General features: G+C 41.1%; 1 protein-coding gene across 3 annotated transcripts in view; it reads right to left on the reverse strand.

Moving 5' to 3' along the window:
* The window catches only part of GRID2 (glutamate ionotropic receptor delta type subunit 2), a 1,226,781-nt gene that overhangs the window by 419,924 nt on the left and 788,508 nt on the right, over nucleotides 1–18,349 (reverse strand). For all 3 annotated transcript variants that reach the window (XR_009555818.1, XM_060247053.1, XM_060247052.1), the window contains exon 5: nucleotides 12,336–12,389. Coding sequence is in view for 2 of the 3 variants with exons in the window: in XM_060247053.1 (XP_060103036.1) it covers nucleotides 12,336–12,389 (54 nt within the window). In the remaining variant the exon portion in view is untranslated. The remainder of the gene's footprint in view (nucleotides 1–12,335; nucleotides 12,390–18,349) is intronic.

Raw genomic sequence — 18,349 nt, forward strand, 5'->3', positions numbered from 1 at the left:
TCAATGGTTATTGGTGCCAATGGCCAAGTCTGAGTTGAGCGGCTCCAGCAGCACTGGCTTTTCTCACCATAAGTCCTGCTCAGCTTGGCTTCCTTCTGGGTCATTTTAACTCCCCCATCTTCTCCTACCTTACTGTGTACCTTCACTCCAGGTTTAGCTAGGTTGGAAGAGATCTCTCTGTCTCCTGATTAACCTTTTATCCCTTAAGGTAATTTATAGGAACATAGTATAATAACAGTGGCCCTCCGACATCAATACAAGAAGTACAATATCAGAGTCCTCTCTCTCTCTGAAGTACTGTCAAGTCACAGCTGACTTATGGTGACCCCACAGCATTTACAAGGAAAGTTGGCCATTACCTTCCTCTGCAAAGTCTTCCTTGGTGGTCTTCTATATAAGTACCGACCCTGCTTATCTTCCAAGATCTGATGAGATTGGACTATACTATCCTATTCCATATCCTCCATACAGTCCTCTCTGAGATGAAATACAGGTGTGAACAGATGATGTGGCATTAATAGTCAGTAACCACATAAACCTGGAGAATGGAACTCTGCTGTAACCAGCACTGGGATTCCTAAAAGAAGGTATAACCTGTTGTTGCACATTAGGCTGTCCATATACGACTTTTCATCCAGCTGATACATTAATCCATACTGAAATAAGGAAGACCATAATTATCTGACAAAGGGATCTTTGACACTTGAAAGCATATACTCAAAAAATCTCTAAGGTGCTTCTGGACTCAAATTTAAGTTGTTGCTTGTTATTGATTGCTATTAAATACTTCCTAGCTAACCCCAGACTTAACTCTAACCTAGACCAGAGAGAGAAGGAGACAATGTTAAAAATAGAAATGTTAAATAAAAGGTAGGTGTTGCCACATGTAAATGAATATACTTAAAATTCCCAGAACAACTGGGTCAAGTGGAGCTCTATTGTTATTTTATTTCTTAGCGGTCTTGCAAAGAAAATGCTGAGAGATGTGAATTTTAAACATCAATCTTTTCGACTACACTAAACCTATTTTATTCCTCTTCGTAGCCTGTCATATATTTTGAAGCCGTCTGTTATTTATGTTCTTTATGAAGTATAGATTTTTCTGCAAACAAAATAACACCTGGCATCAGCTGTGTCCAGTGTAATATCCTGCATTTCTGGTCGATTAATCCTTAACGTACCATAGATAATGGCTTCTCTCAGTGTACGATGCTGTCTTATCATTTCAACTGTATCATTTTGCTAGCTACAAGGAGGAGGAAAAAGCTGCTACCTTTTTGTGCAAAATGCTAAGCATTTTTTTTACATCTGCAATATAATTTGAAGGAGGAGTTCAGGAGAACCTCACAAACTCCATTCAAAGGCACAGTTTTTATTCAATTGGAAATAAAGTGGGTAGGGTCACAATGGATCATTTTGCTTACACATCTTGTGTGCCAAGAAGAGATGCACATGAGTACCTATGGATAGCAGGCACATAGAACAGTGGCAGCTAGTCTTTGGTACCTTTGTTCTGATTCAGAAGCAGATAGGCATTCAGCTATGAATGCAGAACCTAATGTTCTCATACTGTTGAAATCCCAGTTGGCATAATTCTAGCTTCCATGTGTACATGCAGAGACACAACAATGAACCATTCACCTGCCGTCCATCTTCCTTGCATTTTCTCCTACGCTGTTAAAATTTAGATTGTGAACTTTTGTCACAAGTGAGAGTATAAAAACTCATGGACGATGAACTTGGTCTATAAAGCACTACATACATGGATGGCACATTATTAAAAATGTCCCCATTTTTATTTAATTCATTTATACCCTGCCTTTCTCCCCAATGGCTGCTTACATCATTCCCCCTCCTCCATTTTATCCTCCCAACAACCCTGCAAAGTCCACGAGGGCCCAGAGAATGTGACTGGCCCAAGGTCACCTAGCAAGCTTCCTTGGAACAAGTGGGGATTCAAACCTTGGTCTTCCAGATTCTACTCCAACAGTCTTAACCACTACACAGCACTGGCTCTCTCCCTATGTCTTTGTTGTGATTAGTTACCAACATCTTCTCGCACACTGTCATACTCATAAAGGTCCGATATTCCATTACATTCTTGCATAATATTAAGAAACAGACCCCAAGACATGGCTATGCAAATAAAATGATAGAAATATGCAAATGAAGGCTGGTTTAGTTCTCAGTTACTCCAACTGACTTCAATAGGACAAAATAAATGGGCCAAAAACTGGAGACCACAGCTGAGAGAAGACAAAAATCTTCTTTGATCTCCATGCATTGAATTCACTAAGGACAAAAAGCATATTTAGTTCAAAGAGAAATTTTGGCCTCAAGGGCACCCATTTACTTTCTCCTAGGTAAAGGAATGGCAGCCATTCACTACAATGAAGAAGAGCAAAGCACTATATATTGGGACAACCCTGAAGCAGGCAGGGTACTGTCCCTGACATTATACACATACTACATGTATAATGTCCTGTCTTGAATAGCTCAATCTCCTCAGACCCCAGAAGCCAACTAGGGTCTGACCTGGTTAGCAATTGGATGGGAGACCACCAAGGAAATCCAGGCTTACTACTTGTATGCAGACAATGTCAAATCACATCTATTTATCTCTTGACTTGAAAACCCTATGAAAACACTATGCATTGGCTGCAATTTGATGCCGCTTTCCAGTACCACATATAATATGTGTAATGTGAATTTTTGCATTCCCAGGGCTCCTTCAACAAACACACTATCCATCATGACAATGAGTATGTTGCTAGTAAGAAAATAACTCTCCTGATCTATGTAAAATGTTGCATTTTTCTAGTGCATTGGTTTGTCATCAGTTTACTCATGTGGACAGCAGATCTCAGTTCCTTATTAATATGAAGAGCCTTGATGTTGTGTCTACCCAGAACCAATACTGTTCTGTGAGCCCAAGGGCTGTATGTCATGCAGTGCTGGATCATCAGATGGGCAGTGTTTGCTTCTGTAGCAACTCAGAAGTTGTCAGGACATTTAATGCGGTGAAATATCAAACTCACATGACCACATGACACTGCCAAGTTCTATTTTCTAAGAAGTTTAGACTTTCAGTTGTGCTAACATCTATCATTTTGTCACTCCCCCCAAAGCATACAGCCTTCTTTTTTCAGTGTTCAGCAGTTCTGTGCATTTTAATTAGAATTCACAGTTTTTTGTATTCTTCCTTTGCCTTTTGGCAGTTGCTGCCCCTTAGACATAACTGTGTATTTTATAAACACTATCTGGTGACTAAAAATACGGTGGAAAGAAGCTTCAAGTAGGAATGGGAAATGTATGTATTGTCACCACAATGAGACAGAGGTCAGATTCAAAGCCACAGCATTTTTGTTTTTATGAATCACACTGATGTATATTTGTTTTATTTCCACCTTCAATTACATACTTAAAAACAACTTCTTATGAATCATGGTTTTCTATGATAATACACTGGAAGTTTTTTTTTAAAAAAAGGTTATATAAAATCAGCCAACTAAACTTTAGGTTAATTTTCATATATGCAATGACACTGAACTGAAACTACCTTAACATTGGGGGAAGGTGTTGGGAAGGTGTGTTGAAAAAAAAATAGTTGCTGTTTTCAGTACTTTTACAAAGACATCCACATTGCCCTCAGTGATGTCATTCCATAACCAAATATTATTGGCTGTATAGCTTTGTGATATCATTCAGTTTCAGGACAGCAAGTCCCCTGGGGAATCCTTCTGCTTCTTGCATCAGCAGAAGAAAAATAAACCAAAACACAGTCATTGGTGACAGCATGATGTAACTTCAGGGGGGGGGGGGGAACCAGGAAGTGAAGCCACACCTCTTACCCCTCCTTTAGCCAGCACACAAAGTTCTTTTGAAAAATTAGTTCCTCTGCACATTATGATAATTGGTAACTATCATGATGACCAATATTCTGTAGTAATTGGAATGAGAGACCTGGGTTCAAATCCCCACACAGCCATGAAACTCACTGGTTCACCCTAGGCCTATCCCTCCTCTCAGTATAGCCCTCCAATCCACAAGTAATGGGACAATAAAGGAAAAGAAGAGAAAAGCAAAAATCTCATCCATTGTTCCAATAACTAACATTCCTCAAAATAGCAAGCAATATTCAATAAAAATCAAGGACAGTTTTTAAACCATTTTCACATGTTGAAAGAAACAAATGAAACTGCAAAGATCCAGAGCAGGCAATTAGTAGCCCATGAATCATATTTTGGGGCTGTAAATTTTCATATATTTTTTAAAATGTTGTTTCTAACAAGAACTGACAACAAATCATCCAGAATATTCATTTTCACTGTGTGCACATTCTTTTTGAATGGCTCTTATGATTGTGGGGAGATGTTAGGGATATGTGATGGGTAGCTTGTAGCCCCCAGGGCCTTTACTGTAGCCTGCGGGGTTTGGGTAGAATACACCTTTCCATTTTTTTTTAAATTGAAGCATCCTTCTAGCCTTCATGGTTGCAAAGATAAATTTCACTAGGTAACGAGCAAAACCAAATTCTCATGTCACTTTTCAGTGCCAATGTGGATGCTCATCCTTTTATTAAAGAATTGAAAACAACAGTTGAGTACCATCTGCTTTCCCCATTCCTTTCAGCCTTTTGAGGAAAAACCCCCTTACAGAACATCGTAATCACCAACTTGGTTGCCAGAGCACCTGGAGAAGTGACTCATACACGTCTGGCCAGAGAGTGTGAGCAAACCTATGCAGGGGTAAAAGGGACTTATGAAGTACTAGCAGCCATAACGCTACAAAGGCACTCAAGACCGGTACATGAGCGCCCACCAGGAGAACAGATAGCTTCCCGTCGTTTCCGTATGACGTCCATCCCAGCCATGGAGCGGGGGAGACTGCGCCGCCAGGAGCTATCCAGGCGAATGGTTTTAAAGCACTGACCATGGAATCCATCGTGGAGGGCTAACACCACACGCAGCCATCTTCCTACCAGGCCTGACTGCATTCCAGCGAAGCGTACGGCTCACGTACTTGCCAGATGTCACCTGTGCCTGCAAGCAATCTACCCACCCCAGGAGTCCAACTGCCACTGCCACTGCCTTTGTCTGCCTTTGTCTAACGGAACTCAAGACAAAGACTAGTGCCAAGGAGAAGACAGAAGAAGAGGAAGACCATCTTCAGCCTGAGCCAAGTTCCTTTGTGTAAACCGGGTGTTACCTAGGCAATGATTTGACTCTCTATTGTCACCTTTTTAGATAAGTTTAATCATCTTAAGTATCTCCCCACCCAGGAATCTCTCCTATTCGTCTCCTCAACTGTCATTTTGAAGCCTCACCCTGGTCCATTTCAACCTGAAAGTTCACTCAGGTATCCAGGATCCAAGCAAGTCCATTGGTCAGGAATGGGCACCCAATTAGGCGCCACCAATGAACTTTCTATTGGTTGTCGCGAAACCTCCCATTTTTTGGAGGTCATGCATCAGCTGACCACCTTCTTCCTCCCTTGTGCCTCCCATCCCCTAAGGGCTTAAGAGAGTCCTTATAATCTGTGGACTAGCTACCCACAGGTGTGCTTCCGCTGCATAGATTCATCCCCGATTCTAAGGCCAAGTTTCGGGTCCCCTCTCCCACTTCCTCGCTCCTCGCCATTGGAGCCTTCCTTGAAGACTACGATCGGTAAATATCACCCTGTCTGTCTACCCTTGTGTTCCCCTATCGCTCTATCTATGTTTCCTAGGACTGAATGTATGATTCTATGAGTATTTTTATCTTGTATGGAAGCCTATATTTTTCTTAATAAATTTTAATTGTTTTATTTTTTTATTTTTTTATTTATATTTCGACTTATATCCCGCCCTTCCCACAGAAGTGGCTCAGGGCGGCTTACTTAATTAGAGTCCCTAATATTTACTTAATTAGAGTCCCTAATATTTTTAAGCATTACTTTCTGGACGTGGAATCCTGTATACACAGGTAAAAAATCCTGATTAAGCCAGGTGCCCACCTGACAATTCCCCAACCTCGTTTTGAGGGCATTTTGGCTTACAGTCTGGTTTTGTTTAGCATTAGTGGTCTTCGTCAAAGATTCCACCTACAGAGCAAGGGTTGGATCTAGTCTAATTTTTTTTGTATGAAAGCATGACTTCTCCACCTTCTTTCTCCAGCTGCAACCTGAAACACCCTCTGGAATGGTGGTCCTGGGAGATGGCCACCCCCAGAAGCAGCATATTGGGAAGATCTGAAGAGCTGTCATCCCAGAGGAACAATTGGTAAAAACTATCTCCTACCTGTACGCACTAATATTTTCCTGGCCTTAAGCTGCATCCACTTTCACCCATTTGATTTTTCTGTTTCCTTTGATATTCTGAAGTTCAGCTAAATTTAGATTTGGGGTATTCAGGGGCAAAAGTACTCCAGGGGTGTGTGTGTGTGTGTGAACATTCCCAAATATCAGGTTCGGTGCTTGAATCTGATTCAGGAGATATTCAGCTATCCCAAATATATGGCTCAATTATACCCTATGGCCATTACAGTCATTGGCAAAACATAGTGTATAATGTATGGGGGCTGGAGGAAGGGGGTTTGAGGGAGAGGCACCAAAGTTGCAGTGTTGCTGCAGAGGCCTCTCTCACAGAGAACCCCCAAGTTTCAAAAAGGGTCCAACTCTAGGGGCACCAAAAGTGGATGCCCCCATTCTTCATGCTTTCCTATGTCAGGGAGAAAAAGTGTCAATTTCCCCGCAGTGGGGAAAATTACACTGGTGAGGAGGGGGTTTGAGGGAGAAGCACCAAATCTGCAAGGACCACAGCACAGAAACAGTGCACTGAATGTACTGGTGCTAAACAGCAGAACCCTATGGCAACAAAATAGTGACCAGCCCAGTGGTACAGCCCTACCAACTACTGCCCAGCAGCTGAACTCAGTGGGCTTGTGGCCTGGGTATACCAAAAGATGAATGGACTCAAATCTGAAATAGATTCACAAAGCTGAGAAACCTGTTTTACTGCAACATCATGTCAGAAACAGACTGGAATCTCCTCTCTTGTCTTAACCCTGCCCTCCTCTCATGTTCCAGTCTGTTTCTGAAATGAGAGGCTATTCAGGACTATTATATTCAGAAGCTGAATCAGATCAGAGAATCTGATTCAACTCTATATGGCCCGAATAAAGCCGAATCAGCTGTTTTTTGTAGTTGTAGTTGGTTCAGCCGAGCTAAATGCACATCCCTGTAAAATACCTGTAATATGAAGACTACTATACACGGGTTTCTTAGATAGCTCAGCATCTATACTTATAGTGTATGTATGCATGAAAATGTTTTAAGTATTGTTAATTTTAAAAGGCATCCTGAAACACTGAAGACTTACTTTCAGAATTAGGCATAACCTAATTCCCTGACATTTTGTGGTTTGCTCCGTCTTCTATGGCAGCCATTTTGTGGTTGCGCCCACAACCCTGTGTCAGAATTTCAAAGATGTTGCAGGCTGGAAGGGCTAAATACCACTGCCCTAACAAATGGATGGTTAGGGATTGTAGAATCTTTCGGGCTCAAGTGCCTTGTTCTACTGGAGAAAGTTTTCCTTCCAGATGTTTCGTTCTCAGCTGCGGAGAACATCCTCGGTGGTGTTGCAGCCGGAGCAGGCGCTCATACCTTCTTGGCTGCTGTGCATTGAGTGGGAAATGGATGGTTCTTGACCATTTTAAAATTTGTTTGAAAATGACCAAACACACCTACTTGCAAGGCTGCTTGGGAAATATTCTTTGCCAGAGCCCTTCAACTATGGAATTATTAGCAAAGCATCACCAAAGTTCCTTTTTTAAACACAATTATGAGCAGCTCCACACACAGAGCCAACATGACATAGTGGTTACAGCTCTGGACTAAAGAGACCCAGTTTCAAATCCCCTTTCATCTTTTAAGCTGACCTAGGTCTAGTCAATCTCTCGTTACTAAAAATGCCTCTCACAGGGATGTTGTGAAGATAAAATAGAAAAGCTATATAACTCGAAGCTTTTTGGGGAAAGAGTGGAATAAATGTGTAATAAAACACGCCTGATGTAACCAATCCTCCAAGAGTTTACAGCAGGCCCTGTAATAAGAGCCCTGTAAGCTCTCGGTAGATTGGCTACATAAGAGGGTTGTGGCCTAATATGCAAAGGAGTTCCTGCTACAAAAAAAGTCCTGAGTTCAGTTATAATTCTGGGATATTTCCAAGTCCCACTTGAAGGTTGACAGCCCTAAGCCTGGAAGCAGCCTCTGGGTGACTTCATACCACCCAACTTGTATGAATGAACTAGGCCTGGCTTCTTGCTCCTGTTCAGCAGTAGCCACCTTATAAAAGCCAGGTGTTGTAGAAGTTAAAGCTTCAGAGTAGTGACTGGGAGACGCAGGTTCAAATCCCCATCTTGCTGTGGAAGCTCACTGAGTGATTATGGACCAGGCACATAGTATCAGCCTAATCTACCTCACAAGGTTGCTGTGTGGATAAACAAGAAAAGAGAATAATGTAAGCTGCTTTGGTACCCATTGTGGAGAAAGGTGGGGTATAAATGAAGTAAATAAAGAATAAATACAGATGAAGATAGGAAACAGATAAAAAGTTGGTGAAAGGCTGAGAAGGAGAAAATGAGGCAGGGGGAGGACATGGGGATTGCCAAGAGGAGGGAAAGAGGTTTGGAAATCACCCACCATGCTGATTCAGAATTCCAAAAGTGCCCATGGGCTGAAAAAGGTTGGCGACCCCTAGCTTGCATTATACATTATAGTTACATCATCTGCATTTTCCAATTACATAATCTGCAGTTGCGAAGACCAAGATCTCTTCCCACCTGCACCCCATCCCCTTTTTAGTTCAGGGTTCTAGATTATATTCCCAGGACTTCAAAAAGACAAGTAAAAATACAATCCCCTTACACCCAAAAGTAGATTATCTACCTTGAAGCACAAGTTTCCTGCTAAAACATAAACTGGCAAACAAACAAGCAAATAAAGCCTGCTTATGCTAATTTATTGTAGTGTAGTGCAATTAAGAAAATCTAATAATTAAACATCAAAACAGATGTCTCTAGAAATTAAAAAAAAAACAGATCAAGGTGTACTTTCATGGCTTATCCAAACAATACTTGATGCAGGAAATACAGGTAAGTAGATGCTATAGACTTTACACGAGGGACCAATTATCTCCTCAATTAATTAAGATCAGGTAACAGACATAATAAATTGCTCATAAAACACATGGAGAAACAAGTGAACCCTTTGTAATAACAGAAGAACCTGATTGTGCACTATCCCAGCATATAACACTCTAAGCCAGTAACACAGTGCCATGGCTGCTTTTCATGGTTTACACTGATTTTTTAAATGGATATTTAAATGGATAAAATAAATATGCAGAAAGGCACTAAACTTAACACTCAGGAGTTCTATTGAGAAAATGCCTAGCACAGCCCTATAATCTATTCTACATACTAATATAATCACTTATTACTCCACGCATGTAGAGTCATCATTTCAGGGAGGAAGAAAAGGATTTTTTGTTGCATGCACGCATGGGGGGAAAACAAAATTCTCAGCAAGATTCAATAAACCTATTTTATATATAATCAACGTTAAACTGCAACCAATGACAACAAAAGGGGTGTAGTTTAAGGACATTTGATGTGCTGTGCACCATATCTTAGGGGAAGAAAGATATATAAGCATTTCAACAGCAGCAATGCATGCAAAACTGAACTGAAAACAGAGGGAAGGGCCATTGTTCCAAACCATCCCATATTGCACTTTTGTTTACAGGCACCAAGTTAATGCACTTGGTAGATAATACAGAAAGATGCCATGATTTAAATTGGAAGGAGCTTGATACTGGAGCGTTCTCATGGAGGGAGCACACTGACTTTAATCCAGCCAGTTTTTCTGTTGGTAAAGAGGAAGGAGAGGTCCTCTCTCACCACCAAAAAAGCTATATTATGGATCATTGAATCTGCATGGGCAAAAGTCAGATGAGATGGGGACTTAACTGAGGGTGAGACTCAATTTTTTAAAAACTGGCTGGATGCAACCCGTTTTTCCCCTGAGCCTTCTAAAGTTATTCACACTTCTCAAGAACTTCCTCTGAGCTTCCAGTTGGTATTAAGATATCAGGACACTCTGACCGAGAGGATAATGTTCTCAAAATGTATCTTGGCAAAGGAGAAGTGGGGAAAGGCAGCCATTGGGCCTACGCAACATAGATCAGTCATGTGGCAGAGTGTTGGGCCATCACCAACACTAGCTCAGCAGCAACAACCACTGAAAAACCAGCCAAAGAAACTGCAAGTAAGTGGGTTTGGGCGGAGGGCAGCATGAAGAAGAGAAAAGCAGAGGACATCTGTTTTTGCACAAGTATATTGTTCAAGCCCAAGAACATCTCTGGGCTGTAATGTTCACCTTTATTTAGAAGTTAAACAGCACTGCAAGCTTGTATTCTGAGCCCAGGGAATATGAGTTTTTGTTGTATCTCTAGCCCATTCTTCTCCATGTGCTGCCACTGCAACCACAGCACTTGCCAATGTGTATCCTGGCAGCCACTTGCTTCTTTCCCTAAGCAAGCTTTTCTCAATTTCACTGGGGTAGAAGGTGCTTCATAATAGCCCCAAAGACAAAACATTTCTGTCTGCAGGGGAAAAAACATCTGGAAACAGTCAGGTCCATCATAAGAGGATGCTTGGCTTAGAACCTCCTAACATTTTGTGGTACCTTCCCATAATTTGTGGCAGCCATTTTGTTATGGTGCCTACTACTTGTCAGAATTCCAAACGTGCCCACAGATTCATCAAGGTTGTGAAACCAAATATTGAACTCTAAGACAAATAACTAATTTGTTGTTTGAAAGTTCAGAGCCTCTCAAACCATTTTGCATACACTGGCCTCAGAAAATGTCAGCCTCCCAGTCACATTTTAGCTAGATTCACCTTCTCTCTCTAAATTCATGTTTTCATGGAGATGATGGCTCTTATCTCTTCAGTTTGCTATAACTAGTTTAAGACCTTTCTAGCCAATTGCTTTCACCTTGCTGGGGAAATGTTTCTGTTGAATGAAATCGATGGACAACGCAAGGAAGAATTAAAGAGGAATTAAAATTTTATAGCCAATGTGATTAATAACTAGGGATGGGCACAAACAGGTTCATAAGTTAAAATTTATCATTAATTTGGCTTGGTTCGGGGGCCCTGAACCAATGTTCGGGAAATGCACCTTCCTTGTACATTTACCAAACTTCTGCCCAGTTTGGTTCAGTTGTTTGGCCCATTCAAACTTAACAGCAGACAGGCGCACCCACCTGATATTAGGTTTAAATGGTTGCAAGTCATTTCAGTGATACATTTTGCTTCCCTGCTTGGAAGTGGAGGGAGGAGTGAAACAGATCACTGAATTGGTTTGGAGCAATGTCAACCTAACAGCAGACAGGCGCACCCATCCCACTGATAGGTTTAAACAGCTGGCAGCTTTTACACCTGCTCATTTTGCTCCCTTCTGCTTGTCTAGCTACTGCTGGGGCAAAGCGGTGCCTGAACCAGCTTCTTCAGTCAGGGATTTGGATTGGGGCTCAGATTGGGACCGCCCCGAACCACAAACTGAACCAGGTTTTTCTGTTTTTTTTCTATTAATAACAGCCTCAGTCAGAGATTCTTTTTCATTTTAATAGGTTTCTTTTTAAATTTTAATAAACCAAATATGCACAATACAGCTGAGAACAAGAATCTGGAGGGGGGAGCATGTTGGCTTCGAAAGGCCAGTATGAGAAGGCCTAGGTGCTCAAAAGAATTCTTTATCCCTGACTATAGGCAGGAGGGCTTATCCATGTTCCACTGAAGATTTATGGGATTGCTAACAATGATTTCATTGAGCATATCTCACTCAGGTTTTCCTGCAATGGCCCATATATAATTAAGGGGGAGCTGCAGGGAACCAATTAAATCTTGTAGAAATAACCTTGATTTTTTTAAAAAACAAAAAACCCAGAGAACTAGCATCATCACTGGGAAGCAATTCACTACACTCTTTTGTGAGGATTTTGTGTGTGTGGCTCCCATTAATTTTATTTAAAATGTCTCCCGGAGTGGCAAGCTCTGCCCAGAAACCCACCCAACTAAATATACTCAGTAGGAGATTTCTTTTATTTATGTTACTCAAACTCTAAAACTTCTTTCCCCTTTATTCCCCCCTCCTTATTAAAACCCAATTTCCCACCCAGCAGCAAGCCTGAACTTTGCTGCTGCTACTGTTTCCTATTGGCAAAGTCAAGGCTGGTGTGAACATTCCCAGTGTGTTTGAAAACAGAATTCACATTCCCCGCTGACAGTTACCTCATTTATAATGATCCAGTGACAGTCAAAAGCAACCAAATTGGCTTCCACGACCTGAAAATAGAACACAAACCAGCCATCAGTCATATTATCTCTATGAAAGCCAACACTATTAAATAGATGCTTCCCACCAATGATACAATAAATAAATAAATAAAGCACCAGCTCTGAAAAGACCTTTTGCTATTCAATTGAGATAGAGAGACCCTTTGAGCAAAAACGCTACCCAAAGCATTGAGGGTTATTGTTCGGCTTGCTAATTAAACGTGGCATTGCAGTGCATTTCTAGCACAACGGAAGAGACTAGGCCTCCTTTGCATTCATTATTTTGGGTAAAAGGCCACATGGTTTTAAGATGTGATGCAGTGTGGTGAGCCAGAAAAAGAGTGAGTGTTCAGTTGCTTCAAACAGTAATCTCTATAAGTAATGTCTGGGTGGTGGAGTAGGGTTGCTGGGCCCTTCCTGGACACTGGCAGGAGTTGGGGGGGGGGTAGGGTTGCCAATTCCAGGTTGGGAAACTCCTGGAGATTTGGGGGTGCAGCCCAGGGAGGACAGGAGTCCTGGGAAGCCTGAGGAGGACAGCTCAGTGGGGTCCAATGCCAAGGAGTCCACCATTCAAAATATCTATTTTCTCCAGGAAAATTAATCTCTGTAGCCTGGAGATGAGCTGTAACTCTGGAGGATCTCACCTGGAGGCTGGCATCCCTGTGAGTCACTTTTTGCATTCTGTTCCATCTTCTCTCCAGACAGAAAAACTGGTTGGCTGTGCTTGGTACTGAAACTCCACCGCAAAGGAGTCAAACCACATGGGAGCTTTCTCTCTACTCTGCAGCTAGATTCAAACCCAGTAGCACCTTGGACGCCTACAAGATATTTGGCGTATAAGTTATTAAGAGTCAAAGCTCCAGATGAAGGGAACTTTGACTCTTGAAAACTTATACTCCCAAAATCTTGTTGGTCTTTTAAGGTGCTATTGGACTTTAATCTAGCTGTTCTACTGCAGACAAACATGGCCACCCTCTGAAATGCTCTACTCTATTAAACTGATTGGTAGTTGGTTCAGGACAGATCACAGAAAGTACTTCTGCTTACAGCGCACAATTAACTTATTAACAATTAATTGTGACAAGATGGTTTGCTTTATCACTTTAAATTTCCTGGTTCTTCTCTATTTGGTAACTGACATGTGTGAGTGAATGCTGGTTGGCAAAAGCTTTTTCTCTGAGTTAAGATATTTTTTTCTCTATGACCATGGTTACTTATTGAGTTTGGAGCAACTGTATTCCTGTGGTTTTTGTGGTATTTCTATGTGTATATATTTCAGCATTTTTTTAAATGTCTACGGTACTACAGGAGTCTTGACTTTGATGAAGTGGTAAGCGAAACAAGCAACAAATTGACCACTTGGTAGACAGGACTGTGGATATCTATAAGAAATACAAAAAAACCCATGATGGGACTTTGGTATCCTTTGTGAGGTAACGATACTAGAAGTCTTGGAAACATTACTTATAGGAAGAGGAACATTTATTCCTTATTCAGCATTTGTTCTGGATTTTCTTGGCAAGAAATTTATTGTGAGCACGTTTCTATATATTTTGTAGGATTGTGGAAGAAAATATCTATTTATTTGTGGACTTCTCTAATGAACTTGAATTTTTGACTTTTTATTGTTATGTATGAATGAAATTTGATATAGATTTCCTTAAGTATTTCAGTTATTTCTGGGTTACAATACTTTATGTATTCTTACATGCAAGATGAATTGCTAGCTACTAGATTTTAAAAAGGATTGCACAACTTCATAGAGAATGGCTATAGATCATGGTTGCTAAATGGAGTATTCATATTTAGAAGCAGCATACCTCTGACTACTAGATGCTAGGGCCAAACAATGGGTCAAAACATTCATGCCCTGCTTATGGGCTTCCAGAAACTATTTGACTGTCCACAACTAGAAACAGGACATGCATTTGTTAAAGTATTTATATCACACCTTTCCCTTGGCTAACAATTCTAAATAAAAACTATCCATAATACAATAAAACCCCATGAAACCAAGAAAATGTCTACAGCTCAAAACCCACTAAAAGCCTCAGAAAGTAAAACGGCTTCACAGCACCTCTTAAAAAAAGGGGTGCTGCCCTTTTCAACTCCTCATCAGAAAGCCTGTTCTACAAGGTGGAAAGTATTATGGAAAAGGAACAGGTGCTGGCAGATACTGGGTAGGCCAGAAGACAGTCATTGGTATACAGGGCAGAGTTGGCAGTCTTGCTCTGGCAACCCCTAGGAGCTTTTGGGGGGGCAGGGGTGGAACATTAGGAGGAGGAGTGTTGCTAATGCAGTGACATCTATTCTGAGTGATCACTTGGAAACAATGTTAACACACACACACACACACAAACCCACTCTAAGAATTCTCCATATCCAGGGCTTTTTTGTACTAAAAGCCCTGTAAGCTTTTGGTGGATTGGCTACATCAGGAGTGTGTGGCCTAATATGCAGAGGAGTTCCTGCTTCAAAAAAAGCCCTGACTTCTTTTAGAGTTTTTGTCCAAATACCAGAGCATTCCACGTTGCTGGCAATGGCATGACATCACTTCCAGTTCATACTGAAAGTGATATTGCTGGGTCGCAAAAAATAGGGTTGCCAAGTCCAATTTAAGAAATATCTGAGGACTTTGGGGGTGGAGCCAAGATCAAGGCTGTGACAAGCATAATTGAACTCCAAAAAGAGTTCTGGCCATCACATTTAAAGGGACGGCACACCTTTTCAATGCCTTCCTTCCATAGGAAATAATGAAGGATAGGGGCACCTTCTTTTGGGGCTCATAGAATTGGACCCCCTGTTCCAATTGTTTTGAAACTTGGGGGATATTTTGGAGAGAGGCACTAGATGCTGTAGTGAAAAGTTGGTGCCTCTACCTCAAAAAACAGCCCTCCCACAGAGCTCCAGATACCCATGGATCAATTCACCATTATTTTCTATGGGAATAAATCTCCATAGGGAATAATAGAGTTCCCAGCAGACATTTCCCTCCCCTCCCCCCGCTTTCTGATGACCCTGAAGCAGGGGGAGGGCCTCCAAACCAGGGTATCCCCTGCCCCCACCTGGGGATTGGCAACCCTAGCTTTAATGCTGGGGTAGACTTTTCTCCACTTCAGGCAGGCTCCCCTGCCAGCCAGCTGATCAACAGTGGGGGCAGGGCCCAGGGGCCTGGAAGCCCTAGTGACAGTAGGTGCCTGTCAGGAATTTGCCATAGGAAAGCCACTGTCAAGCGTTTTCAAGCACTCTTGACCAATTCCCCTCTTTATTATTGCCACCATTCTTCTTCCTGTTCATCAGCAGAAAAGCTACTTGGATCCTACCCAGCATTTGCTCTGATTCTTACAGGTTTCTTTTTTCTTTTAGCAAACCCCACCTCTCTCTGCTCTAACTTCCCTGCTGAGAATATGTTTATGTATACTTTAAAAAGCAAAAGAATTTTCTAGTGAGTGAAGTAGGCATACACCCCTGTCCCTCCAGTCTATACATAATAAATGACACACTTTAATTTCATTCCCATCTGATGAGAAAAGATCTGAAAATGTACAAATTTTGCTGTCCTTCATTCCATTTTCCTTCATGCAGCTCATTATAATAATAACAGAAATAATTTGACACAGGCATAAGATTTCCCTTGATCAGCTGTTATTAGGAACACATTTACACATTCATTATTATATTAAAAGAGCTTTAAAAACCCAAAGGCAGCACTAACACAACCCAGATCCAATTATCTGTCAGTATAGCAGCGATTACTTGGACAAGACGTGCCTTTTACATTCATGACCTAATGTTCCACAGCGCCCTTGTCTCTCCCCTGAGTCTGCAGTTTCCTTCATTTAGGAAGTCCATTGTAACATCCACAGGGAGACAAGGAAAGCAAATGGAATTACACTAATGAATAGAGAGGGGCACTGGAAAAGCCAAGAACATTGGCATGTTCTTAAATTCTGTGAAATAATTTGAATGAACCATCAGAAATGTATTTATTTATTCACTTCATTTATACCCTGTTGTCCCCATGAGGCCTCAATGCAGCTTACATCATTCTCTTCTACATTTTATCCTGAAAACAATCCTGTGAGGTTCGCAGATGTCTTTGTAGAAAGAAGGACAAAGAAGAAGAGGGGGACAGTGCCAAGTTACCTCTGAAAACTGCACTGGAATGCCAAACGCATTTCAAATGTGACAAAGCTAAGGCTCCTTTTTCAACCCAAAAGCAGTTTCTCAAAACGTAGAATCAGCCACCTTCCTTTTAAATCCAATAATAATCCAACTAGATCCAATAATAATACTGAGATCTAGTATGAATATATAAGGGTACACATAAGCATTCATGTGTAGATATACATAGCATTAATACATACATAGAAACACTGAGCCTTACTATTATTTACATACACACAGGCCTCGGATTCAGTGGGAGCTCACAGGAGTGTAGCTCCTGAACCCTTCTGAGAGTTCCACTTTCTCCTTCCCACCTTGTCCACTGAATAGTAGGTGCAGCTGCGTACCAATCCTGGATGAGCTCCACTACCTATTTTTCTACAAAATGACCCCTGCATACACATACTTAAGTACGTATTCATGCAGACACAAATTATTCATATATGTATTCTTCACACTTATGTATTTCTACAGACATTAATATTACATTATCTGAGGGCCAAACTAGGTACAACATTTGGAGTTTTACAAATGGAGCTTACTTTTTTAAAAACAAGGTTCTGGTTTGGATGTGGAACACGACACAACGTAAGGGAGATTACGCCTCCCCAATACCATTTCCCAATTTGAAATGTTTTCCCAGAGATGCTATTAGACCTTTTTGGGAAACACAACCCCATGCAACCATTTCAAATCCAGAAAATAATGTCTGGTAAATTTATCTCAATTCATATTAGCATGAAAATAGTCCAAGAGGTAACGAACTTAATAGCTAAGAAGGGGTTTTAAATGAGATGTTCCCAAGCCACATCCAACTCTGTCCTGTATTCCATCTTGTCTCCTGACTGAAGCTGAGATAATATGTGAGCCAGGGACTTCTTGGCTCTCACAGTTTTAGGGTCAAACTTCATGTTATGACAGTTCTACTCATTTAGGCACTTAAAGGGGCCGGGAGGATATAAAAGACTGCCTCCCCTCTCATGCCACAGGACTGGGCCCTCACAGCATTTTTAAATGGTCAAATCCAAAATGGTGTTGAACCCATGGCCTCTATAACCTGCAGCTTGAACCTTAATTAAATATAAATTTTTATCAGTATTATAAATAGAACACAAACAGATTTTTCATGTTTACTGATGGAGTTCTTTCATTTTTGAGAAACATCTTGGAGCTCAGATTCTAGTTTCATGCAAAATGTCCTCTAAAATATATACAGAATAATTAATTGATGCATAAGACACTTTTAAAAGCACTATGGCCATTTTACAAATTTAAAAACAGAATCTAAAGATTTTATGACAAAAGGAGATAGGTTTTTTTATTTGAAACCTCAAAATTCAGAAAACTTCAACTATACTTTCAACCGCATATCAATATAATATTCTAGTGTCATTTTTTAAAATGTAAAAACCATAGTGGACCAGGGGAAGGGGGTAGCCACTTCTGGAGGACTGGGGCAGAGAACTGCAGAGAAACTGCCATATGGAACTGCCAGTTCAGCAATGGGGAAACCACAAGAATCATGTCCCTTTGTAGAAACCACCTTAAACAATGTACAAACAACCAACAGGAACTAATATAATAGCAGCCTGTTCTGTGATCACCTGTGATTCGCTCCAGCATTGGATGCCTGTGATGACCTAGCCCTCTTCCCTCCCTCAGAGATGAGGTTTTCCCTCCATTTTCTTTCCCTTTACTCACTGAGCAGCCCTATTTATCCATTTTCTTCTTTTCTGAAGAGCTCTGGTTGACCCACCCTGTCACACTATGAAATTTTGTTGCTGGCTCAGCTCAGGAACATG

Source organism: Heteronotia binoei, chromosome 9 (assembly GCF_032191835.1).
Source record: "Heteronotia binoei isolate CCM8104 ecotype False Entrance Well chromosome 9, APGP_CSIRO_Hbin_v1, whole genome shotgun sequence".
In the NCBI taxonomy this organism is placed as follows: domain Eukaryota; kingdom Metazoa; phylum Chordata; class Lepidosauria; order Squamata; family Gekkonidae; genus Heteronotia; species Heteronotia binoei.